The 27382-nt window shown below is 42.7% G+C and overlaps 1 protein-coding gene across 10 annotated transcripts in view; it reads left to right on the top strand.

Annotated features, from left to right (window-relative positions):
* The window catches only part of R3HDM1 (R3H domain containing 1), a 75983-nt gene that overhangs the window by 32568 nt on the left and 16033 nt on the right, over positions 1–27382 (top strand). For 9 of the 10 annotated variants that reach the window (XR_012717356.1, XM_075284551.1, XM_075284550.1 and 6 more), the window contains 12 exons: positions 5099–5140; positions 5457–5546; positions 8190–8325; positions 9282–9360; positions 16127–16186; positions 17156–17296; positions 21050–21158; positions 21245–21340; positions 22854–22891; positions 22970–23020; positions 23132–23358; positions 26829–27083. Coding sequence is in view for 9 of the 10 variants with exons in the window: in XM_075284551.1 (XP_075140652.1) it covers positions 5099–5140; positions 5457–5546; positions 8190–8325; positions 9282–9360; positions 16127–16186; positions 17156–17296; positions 21050–21158; positions 21245–21340; positions 22854–22891; positions 22970–23020; positions 23132–23358; positions 26829–27083 (1324 nt within the window). In the remaining variant the exon portion in view is untranslated. The remainder of the gene's footprint in view (positions 1–5098; positions 5141–5456; positions 5547–8189; positions 8326–9281; positions 9361–16126; positions 16187–17155; positions 17297–21049; positions 21159–21244; positions 21341–22853; positions 22892–22969; positions 23021–23131; positions 23359–26828; positions 27084–27382) is intronic. The other variant, XM_075284549.1, reaches the window with a different exon arrangement.

Here is a 27382-nt window from a genome sequence, read left to right as displayed (position 1 = left end):
GCGGTTACTGTTGCTTTAAGGAGATCTCGAGTATCCTGTAACGATAGAGCTATAAGTCTGTATATTCCCCCGATTTATATACCTGAGTACAGTCTTGTAGATGACGGCTGCAGGGGGCAGGATTAATTGGTCATGTCTGTTGGCGGTGCAAGCTATTACTATTCCATATGTCCTGTGGATACAGACCAGGCATAACCAATCAATCCTGAGCATGTGAACCAACCCTACTCTTTTTTGCTCCTGTACTCGGGAATATTTGCATCTCCGGACCGACCCTTGAGAGAAAATATCTTTGTGAGTCAGAAGATTAGATGTTGGGACTCTCTTGGTGTAATCCTAGAGAACCCCTTTAATCACATTTGATTCAATTACTCCTCTTGCAGTCGAAGGTGGATACGAGAGGAGAGGGAGGGAGAAGAAAAAAAGAATTTCTTGCTGTTTTCAATTTCGCTGGAGATGTTCCCCAGCTATGTGCCATGAATAGTGACAGTGACACACTCAAGCCTTCACTCCGTTGCTACAATTTTCCGCGTAATTACAAAAGCGCTCAACTGCAGTGCCGAGCCGTGTATGATTGACACCGAACCGTTTCCGCTTCATTACTCCATGAGAACCCGTAGCCCCGTTCTACTGTATTTTGCCCGTTTCCGCCGTTCTAATATAGGAATGTTTTTGCCGATCTTGGTGCGGCTGGTTCTTATTATGGGGCAGATTTGACCTATAAACGTAATGGGTTATGAGGTTTTATAGTTTGGACAAATTGGAAATTTTACACGTTAACCATAAAAGAAATTCTGTAAGATCTTCCCTTCTTCATAGATTAGATGTGACCTTGTCCAGGCACCATATGTATTTGGGACATCATGGTTAATGTGGTCGGTGGTGACTCCGCTCTTAGAGGGAAACATTGAGGTCAACTTGTTAACCTAATTCCATGGCCAAACCACCGACTCTGACTTCTCTGTTTTTCTAAGACCTTCTTAAATAGCGGACAGCCTGGTCAGTCATAAGCAATGAATATCCTCGAATTTATTAAACTTAATTCCTCCACCCAGAATTTGACCCAATTCTCACCTGTACAACTCCACAACCCTGCCTAATTCTGTGGTTTATACAAGTCATAGACAACGCGATGTCCGTATTGACCTCTAACCTATCATTGCTTAGAAAACCCCGACTTGGGTACTTTGGTCCTATTGCCCAGAGTCGAGTACCTATAAAGAGTATATTGGCATGGGACACAGCCCATGCCGATATTAAAGGGAAAAGTGTAATACCACATCTGCCCTGTGGTGGTGCTGCAGGGAAATTAAACAGTTGCTGCTCCTCCATAGTTTACGGTTGAGCCACAGGTTACACAAGGGTCGGTCATCCGAATCTGATCGGTGGGGGTTCGACCACTGTAGCCTCCTGCATCTAGAGGCAGCCAGATTGATGACCGATTGTGGGATCGGATTGTTGCACCCCCACATATCGGATATCCTGTGGACAGGTTATCAACATGAAGAATGCATTTGAGGCAGGAAATCCCCTTTAATGGTTGCCATTCCCTCTGCCCAACTCTAAAACAATCTTAGGTATAGCCTAAATACTGGGCCTTGCACAGTACGTATTTATATCATAAATGAGTGGCCGGCCATAGTTCGGGGACACATTAAGGGCTTCTTTGAAGGCTTTTAGTACCTCCAGATTATTAAAGGGGGCGTCTCGGGTTTATGATGGGTCGCAGATTGGTGAAGTCCAACTCCGTGCACCCCTATTGGCTGTTGGCCGGAGCTTTGTAGCTACCACATGCTTTGTCCGATTCTAGTGAATGGGTCCCAGCTTAAAATAACCTTCCTGGCTGCCGCAGAGCGGACGCAGCTCTATAGACTTCCAGTACAGCTGAAGACTTAACCAAAGAGATTTCCACCAAGAACCAAAAATTCTTCCAAATTCTCTGTCCTGTTCGTAACTCTCTAAGCTTTCGGTGAGAACTGGAAACGACAGCCTTTAGAGCTCCTTACGGAGGTTGTGTTTTGGGGTTTTGTTTTCTTCCAAAAAAATGAAATTTTCCTAGTTGAATAATACATCTCCGCTTGTCCTTGTACATCTGCATGAAGGTATAAGGAGATTTCAGAACCTAAGGATGTAAGTGACAACCCCTTAGGGAGCGAGTCCTGGATGCTTTTCGTGTTGTCACATGGAAAACTCTAAAGGGAGAAGCCGTTGTAAAAATTTGATGGTCGACAATGAATTGCAGGGCTTAGTTTTTTGTGTTTGTTTTTAGTTTTAGGTAGAAATTCCCTTTAGCAGGAGTTAACTTCAAAAGTCAAACCTGTCGCTGCGTAGGTCAGCTCAATAAGGTTAACACGGAGGGTAAGATTTCTCTCCATATTAGCGGTTCTACCTGGTTCTTTACCCAATTGTGTAAAACCAGTTTTGCACACCTAGGTTGGGAGAAACCGTTGGTGTATCGGCCACATCTACCAGTCCGAAAGTAGTTGATCTCATGCAGTGTTACCTCAATGTCACCTGCTAGTGATGTGGTCGTGTTGGAATTTTGAACTTTTGTTTGACCCAAAATGAGAGAATTTTTGAAAAAAATGTTTCCTTCTGATTTTTCCTGGAACCTTGCCTATGGCGGCGTTTCTACAGCTTCTTCCAGTGTCACCAATGATGGTGTTGGCTGTTGATTGGCAGATTTTAACCACCAGATAGCCCCAAGTAGTGCTACGAGATTAAAGGTTGTAGAGCCCCAAGGTGTCTTTGCATGTATATTAGGTTTTTTTTGTCTTTTGAGTCATTTTATCACAACCCCTGACTAATGTCTATGGGAGATGTCCGAACCTTGGGGTCAACATCTGATGGTCTGGGTGGAAGGTCGACTAAAACAGATCGGGGTTAGTTAGGTCAATAATAGAGATGAGCGAACACTGTTCGGATCAGCCGATCCGAACAGCACGCACCCATAGAAATGAATGGAAGCACCTGTGACGCTGACTTTGCCGGCGGCTGGCCGGCGTCACAGGTGTTTCCATTCATTTCTATGGGTGCGTGCTGTTCGGATCGGCTGATCCGAACAGTGTTCGCTCATCTCTAGTCAATAAGTCTTCACGTCAGAGGTATTTGGCACCATCTATTAACCCTATCAACTCCATACAATAAACCTATACGTTCTCCTATCTGAACAAACATACTAATGGGAACGTAACGTATCTTCATTGTCACACCAAGGATTTAACGTGACCCTATCTATTAGACCAAGGTTGGTTAAAATCACAGATATCAGTTGAGTAGACCAGTCTAATAGCTTATGTGATGTTTACCCTGAATTCATTGGGTAATAAAAGTTAAATTTCAACATACCTGACCCTTTGTTCTTAAGGGAAAGATGTCTGCCAATGACTTCCTGCCTTCTTCCCATCAGAACACATGCACACTCGGCCGAGCCAAGCATTCACATGCACGGTGAAGTTGGAGGGAATAGCTGTTGAATGCGTATAGCCTCCTTTAAATGACTGTGCTTTAAATCTTGCCCCTGGTTGATTTAATACCCGTACTAAGACGGGTCACAGACTTCTAGTATCCTTCTAGGCTTCGGTAGGACGCGTTCAATCAAGAGAGGATTTAAGAGGAATCCCAGAATCCCTCGTTTTATGTTATTACTGTGAGAGAGTCCATGCGATCTATAGGACACAGGACACATCCCCCATCTAAGGGTCAATTTATTTATTTTTTAAATAAATATTTTTTTAAAAAAATTAATTTTTTTTTGTTTCTTTTGCCAAAATTATATTTTTAAATCAAATTGCTTAAACTAAAATGCGAGTTGCATAAAAGCAAAAAATCTCAATCGAACCCGGTTATTCCTGTAAGCAGTTCACATTGTACAGCCTTACGTTATGAGTCTGAAGGCATTTTTTTTATTTTTATTTTTTTCCATTTTTCAGCGCAATATAAGAAGCCCGTACAGTATTTTTCTTCCGCACTGGCTCCGGAATTGACACATCACGCTCCTGGAATTAGTTTAAGTCTGAGCGCGCGGTTGCGATGATCGGGGAGATTTATCACCGCAACCTTCCATCTTGATGCATCACACTTATAAAGAGGCGAACCGAATAAATGCAATAATGTGCTAAAATATATAAATACAATAAAGCGCCGACTGGAGATGGGAGCGGTTGCGTCGACTTAATTTACTTTCGAGTTTACATGTAGCGTGATCAGTGTAATGTAGGGAAATAAAAGCAAAAAAAAAAAAAAAAAAGCTAATTATTTGTCTTGGGGTCAGATCTCATGGGAGCGGAGTCAATATCTGAGATCCGGCCTCCTTTAGAATTCATCAAAGTTGATGCATTTTTTATTAAAATGTCACTTTAAATCTGTAGGGTTTATTTTCATATTAACTCCATCATTCGAAGAACACAAATCAGACAATTTTTTTTTTATTTTTTTTTCAAATTTTTAATTTTTTTTTTTTTTTTTTTTTAATTGCAAAAGTAAATTGGGCTAGTAATTTTTATTTATCAAAAATCTCTGTGGCTAAATAATAAAAACCACTTGCGTACGTTATTAGACTTTTGTTTTATTAATTGGCGCCGGAATTAGTTCGATTAAATCGAGAGGCTTCTTTTCTTCTACATCCCTGACTTATTAAAAAGTAGGGGGGGAGAGGAGAACATTTTGCTCATGCATAGTGGGTGTACCTAGTTACAAATTGATGAGTCAAGGTCATATTGTGATAAACAGACTTGTATTTAGGTTTTAGAATTGTATTTTTTTTTAATTAATTAGATTTTTTTGCCTGAAGAAGTACAGATTGGAAAGGTTAATTTTATGTGGATTTCATCATTCTGATTGATGATCTTGACTTTTTCCTTCATAAAAATCCCAGCAGGGTCTCCCTTGTTGTGTGTGTGTGTGTGGGGGGGTCTTTTTATTTTTATTTTTAATTTTTTTTTAATGTAAATAATTGGGTCCAATTAATTCCTGGAACCTAACGGTGGTTTTATACGTTGTCGCTTCTAATTGCAGCTTCATTGACATCACTAATATTTCATTCTATCCCGTTGTTCTTCCTTCTTTGATCTGATGTTTTTGTACCTAATCTTTTTAGCGCTCCGTTCAGCCTTTGGGGCAAACGGGAAAAAGGTCGAAGGTATAGTAACAGGCTTGTGTGTGGCATGTTTATTGGACCCTTTGGTCTCTTTTTTTTTTTTTTTTTTTTGTGTGTGGTCTTGGCATAAATGCACTTTTTTTTCTGCTTTTTTTTGTGTGCTTTTTTATTTTATTTTTTTTAAATTGAATTTTTGGTTTGCTCTTTTGCAAATTTACTTAGCAAATGCTTATGGACTCACTGAATGCTGCTAAATGCATTGTGAATGCAAAAATAAAAATTCTAAAAAAAAAAAAAAAAAATTTGTTTTGAAGCTGATCTTTCCTATATTGTTATTTTTGTAAATCGTTTTCTTTAGTCAAGTTCAAAGTTAAAGCTAGTGCGGAGTCTGGCTGTGTGTGAAGAATCTCCTCCTCCTTCCACAGCTGATACCCCCGTGGACTTTCAGGTAACGTGTATGAAGGTTTCCATTCATCTTAACCGTTGGTGAAATATTTTTGGAATTTTTTTTTTATATATATATATATATATATATATATATATATATATATATATATATATATATTTTAAATGAGTTTAAATTTTTGGTAGATATAATCTCCATATTAATTTCATTTTTTACTTGTGAAATTTACATTGTTTTTTTATTTTTTTCATCCTGCATATTCCATCCTATCATAGGGCTGTGACTTGTAAATCTATTATGTGTTGTCAAGCCATTGGGATTCCTAATGTATTTTGCAATATTGCAGCATGACTTCAAGTTAATATAAGGGTGACCTTGCAGTTTGACCCACTGAAATGACTGTGGTGGTTATGAGCAATACATGGAGAGGGCGAGAGACTGAGCATGTGACAAGATGAGAAGAAATTGAGTAGTTGGTGTGGGTTTATTTTATTTTTGTTTTTTAGACCCTTGTGACTCATTGCCTTAGTCATTGAAATTTACGTTGTGAATTATTTTCTGCTGTCTGTTTACGAAATCGATAAAATGGTAGAAGAAAGAATCCTAAAAAAATTGTTAATGTGCAAATTAACTTGTTAGTATATGTATATTATCTTATGACTTATTGACAAAAATAATCTACTCAAGGGCTTGTTGACCCCTCTATGGGTATATAAGGGCTTGTTGACCCCTCTATGGGTATATAAGGGCTTGTTGACCACTTCTATGAGTATATAAGGGCTTGTTGACCACCTCTATGGGTACATAAGGGCTCGTTGACCCCCTCTATGGGTATATAAGGGCTCGTTGACCACCTCTATGGGTATATAAGGGCTCGTTGACCACCTCTATGGGTATATAAAGGCTTGTTGACCACCTCTATGGGTATATAAGGGCTCGTTGACCCCCTCTATGGGTATATAAGGGCTCGTTGATCACTTCTATGGGTATATAAGGGATTGTTGACCACCTCTATGGATATATAAGGGCTTGTTGACCACCTCTATGGGTATATAAGGGCTCGTTGACCCCCTCTATGGGTATATAAGGGCTCGTTGATCACCTCTATGGGTATATAAGGGCTCGTTGACCACCTCTATGGGTACATAAGGACTTGTTGACCACCTCTATGGGTACATAAGGGCTTGCTGACCACTTCTGTGGATTATCAGTGACTTTTTGGACTTGAGTAACAAATATTTTTGGTTGTTCACGAGCCGATCTACTACTCAATTTGAGATGAACTGTCTCAACTCTAAAGTTTTGACTTTAAAATTTGGCCATTCTGATCATTGTAGAGTCGTGAGGTGGTGTGTTTTTGAGTCTGGGTATTCTAGTTGATGGATACAATTGTCAATGGGGTCTCTGCGGAGAGACATATGCCTATGAAACAGATGAACAGACTTTAGGTACTTGAAGATGATTCAGGAATTTTATAATTATTGGTAAATTTCCAATTCGGTAGTGAATGTTTTTGAAATATTTTTAATACTCTGTTTCACCCAAGACCATGGAGTTTCGTTGTCCACCTGTAGAAGTCCTGACCTCTTTTACCCAACCCCAATGTTATTTTTTTGTAACCTGCCATCTGTAATCATTTGGACATCATCTTAGCGAACGGTTTTATTTGACCGAGGGTAAATCCTTTATCGTGTTTAGATCGCATTACGTTGCGGCGGATCTAGCAAACAATAGGCTTTTTGCAGTGTTAAGATTTAAACTTGTGTTTCCACAAGCGTCCCCTTGTGTAATGCCCAGGCTTTTAGGTAAGATGTGCTTTTAATATGTCATCTAGGTTTATGGGCCGGTTAATGGATGTCTACTTTGGACGAAGAGAGAGACTGAACCGCAATTACTCAAAGTTTTCTGAGTGTTATCTTGACTCTTTTATTGTCAGACACCCTGGCGTGATCTGTTCTACTGACGGTGGTTTGTTGTCGACACGTTTTTTTATTGCTTAAAAATATTTATTGAAGAGCTTTGTCAATCCATTTAGGGGTGGTAAAATGAAGGCTTTACGAGTCTTAAGACTGTATGGCTCGGGGTAGACATGTACATCACCGGGTGGGGGGGGCTAGGCACATAAGATATTTATTGGTGGATCTTGATGTTTTTGCCATGAGCTGCCTAAATCCTGATTAGTCCAACTTTCACTGTATTCAAGAGTCCATGCCCGATTGAAATGATGGGCCCGTTTGGGAGCCTGCATGTCAATATTGAGTTGGGGTACCTAAAGTTCCTTGACATTGGGTGCCCCAAGTCAACATTTGCATGTAGCTGCCTTATGGTATTCTGGTACATGGGGTGAGGTTTTTCTTTCTTTGACTTCTTTCAAGTTGTCACTCTTTGGTTGACAGACGTTAATTGGGTCACACAAGATCTGCTATGACCCAGTGGCGCATCCTATGACCTTTCATATATAAGCTTAGACTTGGGGCTGTATCTGTCAGCATATGGGAAATCCATATGTCATTGTAAACGTTTCCGCATAGATCAACTCGTTATTGTTTTAAGGTTTTTTGCGTTCCTGAAGACGACTCTTTGCCTCCTGGTATAGATCTTGGTCCTCTTGGACTGGTATCCTTCTACATCTTCTCTCCCGTAATCCAATGTATAGCTGGATCTAGATTTTTCTTTATTTTGAAGGAGCCCATTCCAAATCTCCAGGAGCCAATATCGATTCAGCTTGCGCCGTCCCCTGGTAAAGAGGATAAACCTTCCAAAGATGAAGCTGAAAAGGAAAAAGGGAATGAAAAGTCCACACGCAAAATGCTTTCTCGAGGTTTGTGATTTGCAGGGCAACTTTGTATTCTAAATGACTTACTATTCTAGAAGAGTCTTGCAACTTTTACTGCTTGGCACGTCGTAACTTTATTATGTGAACGTCTTCAATCTTTTTGACCTGACAAATGCCTCCATGTCTGAAGGTTACCTAGAGGTATGAGTGGTGGGCTCTCATTGGATACTGCATCATTGGTACCACTTTGTAGGCTATTCTAATAAATCAATACCCCTATAGCCATAAGGCTCCATGTTAACATACGTGTCCGTGCATTAGCTGTTTTTTTTTTCACGGCTGGCACACTGACCTATTTTATTCTCATGGTCGTATATTATCATGAGTCCGTATATGGGACCAAGAACCTGGGCAAGTCCTATACTAGTCCATTTTGTAGACCAGTCTTACTGAAGAAAATTGAGTCCAAGAAGACGTGGGTGGCATAGGGACATCATGCAATTGTCATCCGTACAATTTACCACTGACCGAGCACATACACATGTTCGTCTATGACTCTGTAACCATGAAGATTGCGGGATTGCTTATGGATCTACATGCCTAGTGGGAACTCTTAAGTCAGAGCTCCAAGACTTACCATGACCTAAGACTTGCTTCACCAGATTTTGCTCCAGACTTCTTATCCATGGGCCATACACTTTTTGTGTAGGTAATGGTGCCTTTGTGTAGTAGACTATTTGGGCTCAATGGTCTTTAGAGTCATAATAACTGGTTAAGAAGTTGCATTGGTTTCTTAGAAGATCTAGTCGACAAGTGTGATCATCTGGATACACTTAGATGAGTATTGTTCTTGCTTCAGAAGTCCATTAACTTTGAACCGTAAAACGTAGGACAAAGTAACAGCAGTGTTCCTAGAACAAGTCATCCGACGAGACTTCTATGTGCTGAAAGTCTTGACCTCGGTGTTGGGTCTCTTCCATAATTCCTCTTTCTTCTTGCAGATTCCAGTCAAGAATACACAGATTCCACCGGCATAGACCTCCATGAGTTTTTGGTGAACACTCTGAAGAGTAACCCCAGGTAGGTGAATTTGATCCCGTTTTATTGCCGGGGATATCTGACAGTCTTAAGACGCCGGCGACTTCTGCACTTTTATAAATTGAATAAATATTGAACCAAATCTCTTTAGGGAAATAAATAGTTTCTACAAGTGACACGCGGAATAACCTTCCCTGTCTCCCGGACTGCGCTTTATTACTTCTGCCATCTAAACTCATTTAAAAATCCTGAGCTTGTGACACTAATATTACCGCGAGTCATCATGAAGCGGCAGGAAACATCTGCTTATGGGGGAAGTTTGAGGATAGGCGTCTCCTGTGAAGGCTTTCTTCATCTCTACATAAAACTTTGTCTATTGCCGTATTTTGTCTATTGGGCTTTGCATCTTTTGCTGTAGTCGTTGTAATGAAGCAAGGTTTTTGCAAGGTGAATCTGGCCGGCTTGTCATTGAGATGTTCCACAAAACCCAAGGGAACTTGCAGTAAGAAGGACGGTTAAAGATCATCTAGAATAAAATGGTGCATAGAAATTAACCTTGATGTAGGTATGTAATGGATGTTCGCACGGGGATATCTGCAAGTGCCCTCTGGTAGGAGGTTTTGAAGGCCACCGGTCTCCAGTGGTGATCTCTCTGGTTGAGAAGACTCTTTCAATACCTAAGGGGAACCAAGGTAGCTAGGGATAAGGGGATTCATCTTCATGGCTGTACGAAAATTCCACTTGTGCCCTTAGAAACAAATTGGACCCCCACCTGTTGTCAGACGAGACCTTACCGCTAACTGTGTATCTGTCATCAGATCCTACAATGCATCACTTTGTGCAAATAGAAAAAGTATCAGAATTTAGAATATTGCCTGATCTGAAAAATCTATGCAGCAGAGATGTAACTAGCTATTGGGTCCCAATGCTAAATTTTTAGCATCTGCTATGTCATTTGCTCACTTTGTGTGACTTTGGTCATCCCTAGGGGTCACTTGGTGCTGCACCCTTTGCACCCCATCTAGCTAGTCCTGGAAATTATATTGTTCTTTCAAATACTTAAAGGGGTTGTCCAAGATTGATGAGTAATGGATATTGGTGAGCAATCCATTAAGATATAGGATATTGAACTGGTAGGACGTCTTACACCAGGGCTCTGCGCTGATCAGATTGCAAGAAGCTGTACATAAAGTATCCTATTGGAAACATACAGTTCTGTACACTGTATACAGCTTCCAGCTCCGTACACTGTAGCAGTGTTGCCAGGGAATTGCAGCTCTGCTTCCCTTCCTTTCCATAGGGGCAGAGCTACTTCCATCCGTATACCTTCTATATCAGGGGTAGGGAACCTTTGGCTCTCCAGCTGCTGTGAAACTACAACTCCCAGCATGCTCCATTCACTTCCATGGGAGTTCCAAGAACAGCAGAGCCAGTGTGCATGCTGGGAGTTGTAGTTTTGCAACAGCTGGAGTGCCGTACGTTCCCTACCCCTGGTCTATATGGCTTCCGGAAGCCAAATCAACTGGTCAGGTGTTGGAAGATCTTGCTCAACCAGTGACCGGTTTCAGTCATCGATTGGTTAAGTGGGTACCACTTATAAAATTTGAAGCCTGTTTGGATTTTTTTTTCATTGAGATGCCCATTTACAAGAATCCTTTCTCGATGATCCTTGTTGTTACATCTCCAGTTTTTTGGAAGCTCCTGAAACTTTTCTACATGTATCTTGTGGTCCTCTCAAAAAAATTTTCTCGCTCCCTCCCACCTCCGATTGCGACTCTGTTGGTGACAATGTTGTCTCCTATCCTATAACCTATGGTCATATATATATATATATATATATATATATATATATATATTAACCCCATCGGACCACAGATTTGCTTTCTTACAATCTGTAATTTTTCTAATTTATCCCCCCCCCCCCTATTTATTTATTTAGAACATATTTTTGCGTCTTTAAGAATCCCGGTTTCTTCCAGATATTTATCTCTCAATTATTGTTGCTCAGCAACCAAACTGTTGGCTCTTGGTATTTAAAGAAGCGTCGATAAAGCCTCCGCTTTTCTCCTCTCCCATCTGCTCGTGGTGGAATCGGCTGCTTATATTATCAGAGATTAGCCGCCGAATGCTCGGGAACGCGGCTGAATTTCAGGGACATTATTAACCGTTCCTGATTTATAGACTCCGAGATGAAAGTTTGCCAGGAGCGCCCAATGTCATTTTTTATTTTTGTCCCCTTCGGCTTAGATTGGATAGAATCTGATTTGCGGTGGCTGAACAATATTTTATTTTTTTTCCGACAATATGAACCGCCCCTCCAACCAGAAAACACATTCTGCAAATTGTACAAGTCCGTAAATTGTCGCTGTCCTTCACGTTGTCAATTTGCGCTGTAGGTTTCTTAGGCTAGGTTCACGCCACCGGATGGATGACGTGACACTGGGGAGGAGACTAAAAATGACTATATTTAATGTTAAAAAGAAAAATTGCAAATTGTGGCGAATTCATCAGAGAATCGCAAATACTTGTTGGATTTTTTGCATTTGAAAAAAGGGCAGACTTTTGGAAATATGTGGGAAAGCTGGGTGGCCATCCGTATGGCATGGCTGCTAGGGGTCCCTGCCCGTCATCCGGGTTATGTGCGCCCGTTCCACGTAGGTTGGATCACGTGCATGTATCCTTAAGCTCACATAGGGGTTGTTGCCCGACTTAACCAGACCTCAATGTCTAGTTAGGCTCTTTGCACACCACGCTTTGCCGTTGCCACCCAGCTTTCCCACAAACCTTGCATTGTTCCTTTCTGCCATACTGATACGTATTCTACTGTTTAGGTTAGATTATCTAGAGGTAAAGTTGGGTGACAACCAGTATAGTTAGAAATACAATTTGTGTAGGAATTGTCAGATAACTTTGTAAAGTTTCCATGAACTGTGACGGACGTTAAGTGACTAAGGTGGAGCTGCAGTACCTGACACTGTCCATAAACCTAAGTGGCACTGTTTCCGGATAACCACAAACTATGCCTTTTAAGCTTGGGAAAGCTGGGAGGCAACCCCTAAGAAAGCTGTATTCATACTACCGGTCACCCAGCTTTCCTTCTCATGTTAGGAGCTACGTGGGATTTTGTTCCTAAAATAACTATATACAGTCAATGGCGATCAGGATTTCTCACCATATGTGGTCCCTCGCCCATGTAAGAGCAGTCTAAACCCCAAAGTGCGGCATTCCAGACATCAATGCGATGCCTTCTATTTCCAGCGCTCTTAAGAGCGAGATGTCTTAATCCTTTGTTACTGCTACAATTCGGCACCTGCTGTGCTCGCTCAGCCTGTCGCTGCCGCTATTGTCTCCCTGTCGCACCACCCAGATACAGAACGCTGAATGAACAGTCTTACATATCGTTTTGAGAGATTGTAGCAGAGGATATCAGGGGGGGCTCCTATATTTGGGGGGAGGGGGTGCAATAATGCACATTGGGACTACATACGGTAATTCTGCAACTACCACCTACTAAAAGCAGATTGTGATTGGTAGGGGGAAAACGGATCTAAGAAGTGAAAAGGGGGTACATGAGGTAGGTGCAGCAAGCCACGGGCGTGTCATTGGAGAATACTTATATAATCCTGACTTGTGGTGGGGGCCTCATGGGGGTGTGTATATAATGTTCGGGTTATTTGGATTCATTAGGCGTGCAAATACGGTAATAAAGTAAGTGTAGTACAAAGATGAGATCACTACAGGAAATACGGTAATATCCAAGGTTATTATATAGATGCAATAAAAGATCTACTTATAGATGTGGAAACGCAACTAAGTTTACTACATGGACACCGGAACAGATTCCAGCCCCGTAGAAACTTTACAAAATCCCAGCTTAGTGCACAGATATGATCAGAGGGCCAAGCATAGATATGGTACCAGCACCAAAGTTTCTGTATAGATGAACCAGAAGCAAGCTTATCATGTACAGTCCTATGAAAAAGTTTGGGCACCCCTATTAATCTTAATCATTTTTAGTTCTAAATATTTTGGTGTTTGCAGCAGCCATTTCAGTTTGATATATCTAATAACTGATGGACACAGTAATATTTCAGGATTGAAATGAGGTTTATTGTACTAACAGAAAATGTGCAATATGCATTAAACCAAAATTTGACTGGTGCAAAAGTATGGGCACCCTTATCATTTTATTGATTTGAATACTCCTAACTACTTTTTACTGACTTACTGAAGCACAAAATTGGTTTTGTAACCTCACTGAGCTTTGAATTTCATAGCCAGGTGTATCCAATCATAAGAAAAGGTATTTAAGGTGGCCAATTCCAAGTTGTTCTCCTATTTGAATCTCCTCTGAAGAGTGGCATCATGGGCTACTCAAAACAACTCTCAAATGATCTGAAAACAAAGATTGTCCAACATAGTTGTTCAGCGGAAGGATACAAAAAGTTGTCTCAGAGATTTAACCTGTCAGTTTCCACTGTGAGGAACATAGTAAGGAAATGGAAGACCACAGGGACAGTTCTTGTTAAGCCCAGAAGTGGCAGGCCAAGAAAAATATCAGAAAGGCAGAGAAGAAGAATGGTGAGAACAGTGAAGGACAATCCACAGACCACCTCCAAAGAGCTGCAGCATCATCTTGCTGCAGATGGTGTCACTGTGCATCAGTCAGCAATACAGCGCACTTTGCACAAGGAGAAGCTGTATGGGAGAGTGATGAGAAAGAAGCCGTTTCTGCAAGCACACCACAAACAGAGTCGCCTGAGGTATGCAGAAGCACATTTGGACAAGCCAGCTTCATTTTGGAAGAAGTTCCTGTGGACTGATGAAACAAAGATTGAGTTGTTTGGTCATACAAAAAGGCATTATGCATGGCGTCCAAAAAAACAGCATTCCAAGAAAAACACTTGCTACCCACTGTAAAATTTGGTGGAGGTTCCATCATGCTTTGGGGCTGTGTGGCCAATGCCGGCATCGGGAATCTTGTTAAAGTTGAGTCGCATGGATTCCACTCAGTATCAGCAGATTCTTCAGAATAATGTTCAAGAATCAGTGACGAAGTTGAAGTTACGCCGGGGATGGATATTTCAGCAAGACAATGATCCAAAACACCGCTCCAAATCGACTCAGGCATTCATGCAGAGGAACAATTACAATGTTCTGGAATGGCCATCCCAGTCCCCAGACCTGAATATCATTGAACATCTGTGGGATGATCTGAAGCGGGCTGTCCATGCTCGGCGACCATCTAATTTAACTGAACTTGAATTGTTTTGTAAAGAGGAATGGTCCAAAATACCTTCATCCAGGATCCAGGAACTGATTAAAAGCTACAGGAAGCGACTAGAGGCTGTTATCTTTGCAAAAGGAGGATCTACTAAATATTAATGTCACTTTTCTGTTGAGGTGCCCATACTTTTGCACCAGTCAAATTTTGGTTTAATGCATATTGCACATTTTCTGTTAGTACAATAAACCTCATTTCAATCCTGAAATATTACTGTGTCCATCAGTTATTAGATATATCAAACTGAAATGGCTGTTGCAAACACCAAAATATTTAGAACAAAAAATGATTAAGATTAATAGGGGTGCCCAAACTTTTTCATAGGACTGTATATCGGGTAACCGAACTGAGCAATGACTATGTAGATATGGTGTCAGGGCTTTGCGTTATTGCATAGATACGGTACCAGAACCAAGCTTACTAAATACATGAGGTACCAGAACCAAAGTTAGTACATTCATACAATAACAGGTGAATGGACCTAATCTGTGGGATGTCTCAACCTGCGGAGTCTGTGGCAGGATTGAGCAGGACGCTTAAGTTTTTTCTGCGTCCTGTTCTGATCCGTCTTCCATTGAATAGAATCCTGGTGGAATTAGACACTGATTTGGGGGCAGATTCTGCCCTGTGAACATAAGAGGTCCAAGTTTGCTTCAGTGACACCTATGAGCTTTTTACGTATATGGCGTAACAGCGCTGAGTTTAATGCGTGGATACAATACCAGCACCAAAGTAACCGCATAGATAAAATAACGGAACCTAGATACAGTAACTCATCCAAGCTTGTGGCATAAATGCAGCACCAAGACCCAAGTCCCTGCCCAGGTATAGTACCGGCACCAAGCTTACTACATTTGTATGGAAATATCCTACAAGAACTATGTCTGCTGTGGACTCCAGTAAGTAACCAAGCCTAGTATACAGATGGCGTAACAGGTTCATGCTAGGTGAAAGGCTTAGTAGCGATACCTGGTACAGAACCAAGCGTCCTGCGTAGATCCAGCAGCAGATCTGAGTCTGCATACAGTGAATAGAATGAGGCTTTCTCTAGAGATCCAGTATCAGGATGAATGTGGTAACAGACCCCGGCTTAGTGCCTCGCTTGCTGCCTGCATGCTATTACCATATGGGTGCATAATATGGACCTGGGTTGTGCACCCCCGCATCATCCTGTCAGCAGCGTTCCATCCTGCTGGTGATCTGCAGGCTCGTGTCAGAAGCACAGAAGCAGGGGGCAGGGACTTGGCCGTCTGATCAGCGCAGGCAGCGGCCTCGCGAATGCCTTTCATAATTGATGTTCTTGCTCTGCCATTAACCAAACTAATTAATATTAATTTAAATGGTGATTAGGATTGAATTAGAGACGGAGAAAGCGAGCGGAGGATTAGGAGGCGTCATGGTGGCCGTGCCGTCACTGTAAGGGAGACGCTCTGAGGACTATTAGCAGGAAGGCAAGAAATAATAGAAGTTTCCTCCTTTATTATCTTTCGCCCATAAATCACATTGTTCTTTTTTGTCTTTTAGGGACAGAATGATGCTGCTCAAATTGGAACAGGACATATTAGATTTTATTTCTACCAATGAGTAAGTAGAGGCTTTTGTGTGTGAACAGCGCTCGGCTTTCCTAGTCTGTCCCATACGTGGTGGCATGTATAGCGTCCTTGGCTGACGTCAAGCATGGGGACCTGGAATCCTGTTTGATGGGACCCCCAGTAATGAGACGCTTGTCACCTGTAGTATGTTTAACCCTGTGTATGAAAGGTGTCTATTTGTTCTTCAATTGCCCTATACGACGCTCGATTGACACTTGCGTTGGTTGTCCCGTTGTTCTGGTCCCTCAGAGGACAACAGCGGATATATACGGAGCCCTACAGACCCTTTAATTATAATGGGATAGATCGCATATCGATTTAAAACTGAAATTGCCAAATGAAAATCGGACCTGCATTTTTTTTCGTTGGGTGATTTTTTAAAATTAATTTATTTTATTTTATTTTTTTTGACACACTGTGACTACTCCACTGCGGATGTGAACGTCACCTTCGAGGGAAAACCTTCCCAACTCCAAATATTGCAATAGAAATAAATTCATCAGATTGCCGCCCCGTGCCAAAATACTAGTTTCCATAAATGGTGATTAGTTTTACTTTTCAAGGAGACTTTGAGGGTCCTCTGCATTTGTATCACCGCATCCTGTGGCAGGGGGTTGTGTAGTATCACTGCTCTTACTGTAAAGAAGCCCTACAATGTCTCCTTGTCATGTTATAGGCCTGGATGTAAAGAGATCTTTGGAAAGGTTTCTGAACTCTCTCCGTCCCACCCTGACTGTCTCGCTTCCTCTTTCCCTGACTGTCTCCCTTCTTAGCTGACTGTTTCCCTGCTTGTTGCATGTATATACATCTGATAGTTACACTGTATAATTATTTTGCTACAATGTTACAGAGCTGATTAGATTATAAAACCTTCAGTCTTATTAGTTTTCGTTGCTGAAGTTTCGGTCTTTGTAGACGTCTGTACGGACGCGTTTGTGATGTCTCTTCTGCTTATTTGCAGAATTCAGCGTAAGAAATTCCCCCCGATGACCTCGTATCACAGGATGCTCCTGCACAGAGTCGCTGCTTACTTTGGCCTTGATCACAACGTGGACCAAAGCGGCAAATCTGTCATCGTGAACAAAACGAGCAATACAAGAATGTGAGTGTTATAAAAGTGCAGCTATGTCGTAGGTCACGGGGAGTCTCAGCATCGTGCACAGAAAATAGGGAAAATGCTCATTTTAATAATCTTCAACCACACACCGATAGTCCGCTGGACGTCTTTGAAGCCAGAAATGTCGTGACTGCTCTGTAGTATATGGATATAAATTTGATTATCTGGAACTGTGATATTAAGCTCCACTTTCTCTTCTCAGGCCCATAACATCATGTCCATTGGCTGCAAGGCCATGCGCTTCTCAGTCCCGTTCGAATGAATGGGGCTGAGCTGCAATACCAAGCACAGCCACTGTACTATGTATGGTGCTGTGCTTGGTATGTATGAAAGAGGTCGCTGCACTCAAGTCCTAGTCCCGGATAACACTCTAATATGGTGGACTCAGACCTGCTCATATGTCCCCTTATGCAGTAATGTATGTATGGTGACTAAATGCAAGGACCCATTGAAAGGAAATTGGCGTCTTTCCCAATTCCTATAGACTGTTCGGCCTAAATGTTGGGTGCCCGGGCCTACTAAATACATGTTATTACACCTTTATTATACCAATGCTGTCTATATGTATAACCCAGCCCAAACATGGCGTCAGTCATGTGACCCTCGCCCATGTCATGTGACCTTGATATTCAGTTAGTAGTATAAGGAGCGCCGTGTATACGGTGTCCATATTCCGTTAGTAGTATAAGGAGCGCCGTGTATACGGTGTCCATATTCCGTTAGTAGTATAAGGAGCGCCGTGTATACGGTGTCCATATTCCGTTAGTAGTATAAGGAGCGCCGTGTATACGGTGTCTATATTCAGTTAGTAGTATAAGGAGCGCCGTGTATACGGTGTCCATATTCAGTTAGTAGTATAAGGAGCGCCGTGTATACGGTGTCCATATTCCGTTAGTAGTATAAGGAGTGCCGTGTATACGGTGTCCATATTCTGTTAGTAGTATAAGGAGCGCCGTGTATACGGTGTCTATATTCAGTTAGTAGTATAAGGAGCGCCGTGTATACGGTGTCCATATTCAGTTAGTAGTATGAGGAGCGCCGTGTATACGGTGTCCATATTCTGTTAGTAGTATAAGGAGCGCCGTGTATACGGTGTCCATATTCAGTTAGTAGTATAAGGAGTGCCGTGTATACGGTGTCCATATTCCGTTAGTAGTATGAGGAGCGCCGTGTATACGGTGTCTATATTCAGTTAGTAGTATAAGGAGCGCCGTGTATACGGTGTCCATATTCAGTTAGTAGTATAAGGAGCGCCGTGTATACGGTGTCCATATTCCGTTAGTAGTATAAGGAGCGCCGTGTATACGGTGTCCATATTCCGTTAGTAGTATAAGGAGCGCCGTGTATACGGTGTCCATATTCTGTTAGTAGTATAAGGAGCGCCGTGTATACGGTGTCCATATTCAGTTAGTAGTATAAGGAGCGCCGTGTATACGGTGTCCATATTCCGTTAGTAGTAAAAGGAGCGCCGTGTATACGGTGTCCATATTCTGTTAGTAGTATAAGGAGCGCCGTGTATACGGTGTCCATATTCAGTTAGTAGTATAAGGAGCGCCGTGTATACGGTGTCCATATTCAGTTAGTAGTATAAGGAGCGCCGTGTATACGGTGTCCATATTCAGTTAGTAGTATAAGGAGCGCCGTGTATACGGTGTCCATATTCTGTTAGTAGTATAAGGAGCGCCGTGTATACGGTGTCCATATTCAGTTAGTAGTATAAGGAGCGCCGTGTATACGGTGTCCATATTCAGTTAGTAGTATAAGGAGCGCCGTGTATACGGTGTCCATATTCAGTTAGTAGTATAAGGAGCGCCGTGTATACGGTGTCCATATTCTGTTAGTAGTATAAGGAGCGCCGTGTATACGGTGTCCATATTCTGTTAGTAGTATAAGGAGCGCCGTGTATACGGTGTCCATATTCTGTTAGTAGTATAAGGAGCGCCGTGTATACGGTGTCCATATTCTGTTAGTAGTATAAGGAGCGCCGTGTATACGGTGTCCATATTCCGTTAGTAGTATAAGGAGCGCCGTGTATACGGTGTCCATATTCAGTTAGTAGTATAAGGAGCGCCGTGTATACGGTGTCCATATTCAGTTAGTAGTATAAGGAGCGCCGTGTATACGGTGTCCATCCTGAAGCGGCTCATACGTCTTCTTCCTGTGTCTCCTCTGTGTGTTTTGACTTTCTAAAGCATCCCCTACAGATTGGCAGCCATGTTTCATTTCACCTTCATAGGGGCAACCGTGGTAGTCTTGGTAACTGACGCCATGTTTAGGCCGTACCATTCTACTGTGTATCTAGGGGTCAACTGCAGTGACCTGAGAGAGGCTTCAAACGGCTCTTCTCCCATTTCTGGTGACGGCTATAGGTGGTTACCCTGTATATACCGAAATCTGTCTCCTTCCAGAAGTCGCAAGACTACAACTCTCAGCAGTCAATGGCTTTAGACTGGTGATTGTAGTTGGAAGCCGCTGGTCTACTTGGTAGTAGGGCTCGTAGGATCCGGCTGTAAAACTTATACCGCCATACCACGAATGATACCACTTGTATACAAGTATAACGTAGTGTCATCCTGCAGTCATATTCTCTTCTATATGACCCCAACATTTGGGCAGGTGGGAGTACAACTACAGGTTTTGTCTGTAATCATGGAGACGTACCGGGCCTGAATTGGAGCTATAGGCACAAATCAGATTTTTAATGAAGGCTTCCTTTTTATATATTAAACGTATTGGCGCAATAGAAAATGGCGGACATAACCTTTTGTGTGTCTAGTCATAGATTTCTGCAACTACCCAGCGCATCTGCATGGGGCTTGCAGAAATCCAGGCAGTGACAACCCCATTCAGAGGCACTCAATGGAGTTTTGCATTGACAAAAATGTATGCAATGCAAACGTTGCAGTGAATATACCCTTAGAGTGGACCTTTTTTTCGCCTCAACCAACTCCCAGTTCTTCACATTATTCTACAGGTACCACTCAACTCTTTCCAACGTAGTTGGAATTTTTTCTCTAGCCCAAACCGTTCCCACTGCAAACAGTGTTGTTAGTTACAGCACAGTTATGCTCTCTACTGTCAAATGGGCGGTCCTGGATAGGAGCCACAAGATAGGGACCGCCCACCTGACTGCAAAGAGCATCATTTTGCTACAACTAACAGCACTGATTGCTCGGGAACGGTGGGGGCTACAGAAAAAATTCCAACTGCGCCAGAATCGGTAAAGCGCCACCTATTAAAGGAGTCAAAGACGTTGGAGGTTCCTTTTATATGATTATGTTGCCTAGTCTTGGAGTCCCTTCCGTTTTGACCCTTACAACTTCCAAATGTCAGCGAGCTAGAGTTTACAGCAGAATGTCGCCTGTGACTATACCCTTAAAGTGATATAATGGCAAATCCCAAACTCTAAATCTGCATACCTACCCTAGTGATAAGCCTGCTCTTTCATTACGGGAGGCTCACTCTCCACCTAGCTGCATAGAAAGGCTTCAATGCTGTCAAATTATTTGCGTAATAAGAGGTGACATGTGTTTATTGCGTGCCATGTTCGCTGCCTGCTCCGAGAAATTAAATTGTTAATGGAAGGCTTGAAATGTTCATGTGTCAGGCACACGCTTGTGTTTCTTGCTCTGTGTTTAAGGTGCCCGCTGCTATAAATTCTTAGTAACTTCCCCCATCTCCAGATTAATACCGCCATCTTACCATGAATGTTAATAGACCTCCTAAATGTCCTTTCAGCCCTGATCAGAAATTTGAAGAACATATCAAGGACGAGAAGAGCATGGACTTCCAGAAGCGGTACATTCTCAAAAGGGATAACTCCAGCCTGGACAAGGACGATAATCAGGTGGGCGCCGCCGCCGTGGATTCCGTACATGACAGATACCACCGGCTTATGCGCCAATCCTGCAGCTAATCCCTTTCTCTCCACAGATGAGGATGAGGTTAAAGGATGACAGGAGAAGCAAGTCCATCGAAGAACGGGAAGAGGAATACCAGAGGGCTAGAGAGCGGATATTTGCGCAAGAGGTAGGTAGAATGTTTTATGTCGAGGTTTTGTCTTTCGTGTTTGTCACGTATCTATGCTTCATCGGCCTCTCAAGGGTGCACGTGCACGCTCCATATTTCAGTACAGGGTGTAGCATTTTATGTTCTACTGGGTTTTCTTGCATCTAAGACCACAGAAAACGCGACTGGTTAAGCCGTCCTTGGTGTGCTATGATAGGAAAGGGGTTAGTATTATCAGCTAAGGTAGTGGAATGGTTAATATCTGATTCCCTGGTGGTCTCTTGTGGTGGAGGGATTCATGTCAGCTCTAGTAGTTTAGCGTGATGAAAGGGTCAGTATTGTCAGCTCTGGTGTTCTGGGATAGTTTGGGGTTAATGTTATCAAGTGTGGTGGTCTAGATTAATGTAGGGGTTAATGTTTGATTCCCTGGTGGTCTAATGTGGTGGAGGGGTTCAGGTCCACAGCTCTGGTGGCTACGGAGGTGAAGGGTTAAAGTGAATTTCCAACCCCAGGGTGTTTTTTTTTTTTTTTGTTTTTTTCTTTTATACTGATGACCTTTCCACAGGATAGGTCATTTGTCTCTGATCAGCGGGGGTCTGACATCCCACTCTGCGCTGATCAGCTGATTTGAATGCTGGGAGATACTGCAGTGGATTTGGCCGGAAGCAGCTCAGCTCTTATTTAGGTAATGGGTGCCTATTACCAGAGTAGGAGCATAGCTGATCTGTGCAGGATCTTGGTGTTGTACCCCTACCAATCTGCTATGGATGACCTATCCTGTGGCCTCCCTGGGGCCTGGAAAACCCTTTTAGTGTTGACCGTTATGGTGGTTCTTCTTGATGGTATAAGAATAGATGCAGGGCTAGTGTAAGATTCCAGACTAATCTAGTGTAATTCCTACTTCCTTGGTGTTCTAGGGTAGAAGACACATAGTTGGTATTTGGCTTTGTCAGTTGTACAGTCCTCTCTTCCATAAATACAATGTAGCTTTGGACTGCTGCACAGTTTACTCTTTAATAATACATTGTAGCTGTGGACAGCTGCACAGTTCTCTTTTTGATAATGTAGTGCACCTATGAACTCCTGCACAGTTCTCCTTGATAATGCAGTGCGCCTATGAACTCCTGCACAGTTCTCCTTGATAATGCAGTGCGCCTATGAACTCCTGCACAGTTCTCCTTGATAATGCAGTGCACCTATGAACTGCTGCAGAGTTCTCTCCTTGATCATATAGTGCAGCTATGAGCTGCTGCACATTTCTTTGATAATACAGCGCTCCTATGAACAGCTGCACAGTTCTCACCATCATGTACATCACCTATGCACAGTTCTCTCTGCACTATATGATCCATTTTATCATTACTAAATTGTCGCAGTGTTCAGATTGGATTGTAACCTCTTGAATCCTTTGTGGTCCCTGGAGATAAACTGGGAAAAACATCCATCTTATTTGGCTCTTCTGTTACAAATTGTTGTCTGGGCTGAAAATCTGTGTTAATACTCAACAATCTCCTTTTCCTTCTCTCTCCATCAGTCCCTGTGTTCTCAGGAGAATTTCCTCACGGATAAAAGGTAAGACTCTGCTTCCCTGTGTGTCTACGAAGATACATTGCCTGCACCCCATTAACTGTCCTGTTACAATACCCACAGAATTCAAGAGGAAGAGTGTAATCTTACCCAGCAAAGGCGCCAGATATTTAGGTATTTCGCCCTCCCCCCTCTCCGTCTGCATGTGTGTGTATTCCGCTTTTCTTTTTCCTTGCGATTTCTTTTTTCCATATATCTTTACAGTCCAGTTGTATAAATTTTCAGGATCAATAAAGACGCTTCAGGTAGATCAGGAAACAGCCTCTTCAGCAGTACTGAGAATGATGTCAAGTATAATGAGCCTCGCCCGTGGAGCAGTACGGACTCCGACAGCTCCATCCGAAACCTGAAGCCCGCTGTCACCAAAGCTAGCAGCTTCAGTGGGATTTCGGTTTTGACACGAGGGGATAGCTCTGGAAGCAACAAAAGCACAGGCAGGCTTTCCAAAACAGGTATCACCGGTGTGCACCAGAGAAGCGGCTGCCAAGGCATTTTCTCATTGGTTTTGTTTTTTTGTTTGTTTTTTCTATGCTTGAGTTTTTTGTGTGCTTGTGTCCAACATGCCAACATTTGTTGCAGGTTTTAAGTAGTTTTTTTGTTGTTGTAGCTTTGAGCTTTAGATGGGCATACAGGAAGCCAAAGATGGCGGACAGACCTTGTGACCACAGCATGCATGTAGGCAACTGGTTCCGTCATCTCTGGAAGCGTTAGTCATTACCTAGTTACGATTCGCCCTTGAGAATAACCTTGGTACGCTACAGCGCTGACTACTTCACATGTCATTGGTTGGATAGCGCACCTCGTGCAGGAAAAGCAACATTCTTGGCAAACCAAGCTCATGACTCCAATCCATAATCAGATATGGAATTGTCACCACTTCCCCAGTAACAGCATCACTTTGTTGTATAGGTTTGGTTTGGTATTGCAGCTCAGCCTTGGTAACGTGATGCAATACCCAACACAGTCCAAAATCTAGGCTAAGTCCAAAATCTAGGCTAAGTCTTCTTCCCGAAAAAGAAATTCTGACCTTTTTCTAGTCTTATAAAAACCCTTTTAATAAACCAACCCATGAGAAAGAGAATACCAACCAGAAAATATCATGACTTTGGGAGGGGAGGGGCGGTTTATTAGGGTCTCTATCGCCTACAGTAGGTAGAGGACTTAAAGGGGTTGACTAGGAATTTGACGACCTGTAAGGAGACTGGGGGAGATATAAAATAAAAAACATATACTCTCCTGCCGCCAGTGTCTGTTTCAAGTCTTGCATGGTAACTTGTTGCTAGAAGTCCTGCAACCCACATAAGCGCTGAGACCAGTAGGTGGCCTCATTGGTCGCTGGTAACATGTGTGGCATCACTGGATCCTCTCCAGTACCTGCTGATGTCACTGATCAGTCTCAGCAGTCACATGGGGTGCAGGTAGGCAAGCATGAGACCGCATGGACACCAGTGCAGGACAACAAAGCAATCGGGTACAGGTGTCTTCGCTTTTTTAAAATTTTCCACCTCTCCTTACTTCCATAGTTAGTTTGTGCCTCAACCAAACCCGTTAGGCTGAGGCCCCACGTTGCAGAAATGCAGATTTTTTTTGTTGCAGATTTTGTTGCGATTATTTGAGCCAAGGACTGGACTGAGCAGAAGGGAGAAGTATAACAACTTCCTATATATTTCCCATTCCCTCTGTAGCCCTCTGCAAAATCTGCAACAAAAGAAGCTGCATTTCTGCAACGTGCAAGGAGGACTTTTCATTGCCTCAATCAGTTCAAGTTCTTATCACCTGATTACAGCACAGTTGGAATTTTCTTTGTAGACCCCACCATTCCTGAGCAACACGGTGCCTGATAGTGTGTAAGCTCTGCAATGTCAGGGGGCGTGAGTCAGAACTGAGAACTGACTCTGTCTCTGATTGCAGACTCGCACCCCTTGTCTGCTCCTGCCTGACGTTGCCATTTGACAGTACTTAGTCTAAATAGCATATTGGGCACCAAGACTAATAGCATTGGTTGCTCAGGAACAGTGGGGGCTAGAGACAAAATTGTGCCGGAATCGGTGCAGCTATTAAATGTTATAAAGGACTTGTTCAAGGTGGTGAAAGGTTCTCTTTAAAGGTTTCCTCTACACCTCCAAGCCAAGAGACTTCACCTGTTAAATGGATTAATCCCATCTATGAATGCCTTACCATATTTTAATTGGAAGACCCCTTTAAGATCAAGATTTTACAGCTCATTAAGAAAATGTCTGCAAGCCGGCAGATTAGTCTACGACGCTTCCATTCCCTAAAGGATGTGCTCTCCCCTTTCATCCCAAAGACCACCCCATGCAGGTCGGAGCTGCCATAGAGATCAGCAGATCACCACGGTAGCTTTATTGTAAGAGGTTGTGAGCCCCCTCGCAAACAGATCATGTGGAATAAAGAAGATGCGGACCACCAGGCATTCCCCGTCACATTGACCCCTACAGACGACTTGTAGTATTACAAGATGACCACCCAGATAAATGTTCATTGCATTCCTCTCTTAGAGTAACCATATCATTACAGTATATACAGGACTAAGGGGGCACATACTTCTCATACACATTCTTAATTCTCTGTTGGTTTATTAAAAGTCTTTGCATCTTTCCAGTTCCTGTTTTTAAGTCCTGTTACAATAGACACACTAATATGCTGGGGACAGTAATCTGTGCATGGCTGCAGGAATACACATGGGTAACATGCCTTAAGCCTTTGATCTGAGGTGATGGGAGTTTCTCCTGCATTGAACCTCGTCTTGTCATACAGGGTTGCAGATGGACGTAGGGCACAGAGCCATATAAGCAGCTAACCTGGCCAAGCTCAGTCATGGTTCTACATAGGGATGGCTTGCAGTGCTGTCGCTGTGCAGAATGGCTTAACTTTGCATGGTGCACCTGCTTGCAATGTTTCTCTATCAGTGGTTAAAGGGGACCTTTTGCCCTCTGAGTGCCCCAATATGTGGCTAAATATAATACAGTCCGCCCTGACAGGGTCGTCACGTCACCAGTTCAATATTGGCTACCGTTGTACAACATTGGTGGGACGTTTTCTGGTGATCTTTATAGTTTTTGAAGCTTTGTTTTCCTGACACATTGCTCCAAAACCGCAGCATAGACAGGAATGAAATTCGTGCTGCCTGCACCCATGACTAGGGGGAGCTTAGACCCTTAGACTTAGACTAGGGGGAGCTTAAACTCCATAATACCCGGTGCAGTAAGTATCTAAGTCGCCCCCTAGTGGCAGCGGCAGATGGATCATTTAAAGGGCTCGTCCCAAGATTGACACTTAGGCTAGAGCCAAAGTTTGCCGTGTCGCGTTGCGACTCCTTCACTAAAGTAAGTGAATAGAGTCGCTTTGTGACCCCCAAGGGTGCTTCAACTTCTGGTTGCAAAAACATCGATTGGATTAAATTTTATTTTTTAGAAGTTGCACTTTCAGCACCCTCAGGATCACATTGCAACTCCATCCACTTACAATACTGCAGAAGTCTGCGGGGGACACGGAGATCTTTGGTCACGACTCAGAGGTGTAGATGCCGTAGAGCCCTGACATTATCACCTCCCCACAGGATATATGGTCAGGGTGCCTATCAGCCTGTCTGATCCTGATTTCCCTGGGACTTGGGGGATAGGCACATTAGTTATTAGGTATTGCTTGTTTCTGACTAGCTTTTGCATCTGAGGAGGGGGATCCACCTTTAACCCTTTGCTACTTGCATGCTTTGCTTGATGTGGTCTAGCTACTTCCCGCCTCCCTTGGTTGTCCTAAGCATGAGCCTCCGCTTCTGCTGTGTGGCAGCTGAGGGGTTAACATTTTTGCATCGATCAATGTGCATGTTGTATTTTTGATCTTTTAGGTAAAAATACAGAATTTTTTTTTTTTGTTTTCTTCCATTGCTCCTTTCCCATAGGTTCAGAGTCTTCTAGTAGTGTAGGGTCGTCCAGAGGTTCTCTGTCTCTCTCCCAGCAGCCTCTTCCAGTACCCGCTGTAAGCCAGCCTTCCCACGACTCAGCCGCCGTCTATCCACCTGTCAGCACTAGTAATACTCTTTCCTTTGATGGTGGCTTAAGTGGGCAAGTGGCTCCATCTAGCACTAGCTTCTTTTTGCTTCCCTTGGAAGCCACTGGCATTCCACCCGGCAGCATTCTGATCAACCCACAAACAGGTTTGTACTTGGTGAATACCACTCTGTATATCTGAGGGGCAGCAATGTGCACAGAGCCTTGCTCAAGTGGTTTTAGGTTTTACAATTTAAATCGAGTTCTAGGTTGTGTTAAGTTTTTGGGGGGAGGCGAACGTTAAAAAAAAATAATAATAATAATAAAAATAAAATTATTGGGTTCTAGAATGCATTTTTTGTGAAGGGAATTCTAAATTCAGAATGTTTTGGGTTCTAGATTTTATTGCATAATGTTTTGGGGTTGGGAATATTCCAGTTTAAAGGGATTCTACCATAAAACCTCT

This window comes from Leptodactylus fuscus, chromosome 8 (genome assembly GCF_031893055.1).
Source record: "Leptodactylus fuscus isolate aLepFus1 chromosome 8, aLepFus1.hap2, whole genome shotgun sequence".
NCBI lineage: Eukaryota > Metazoa > Chordata > Amphibia > Anura > Leptodactylidae > Leptodactylus > Leptodactylus fuscus.
This window is presented reverse-complemented; position numbering and strand designations above follow the sequence as displayed.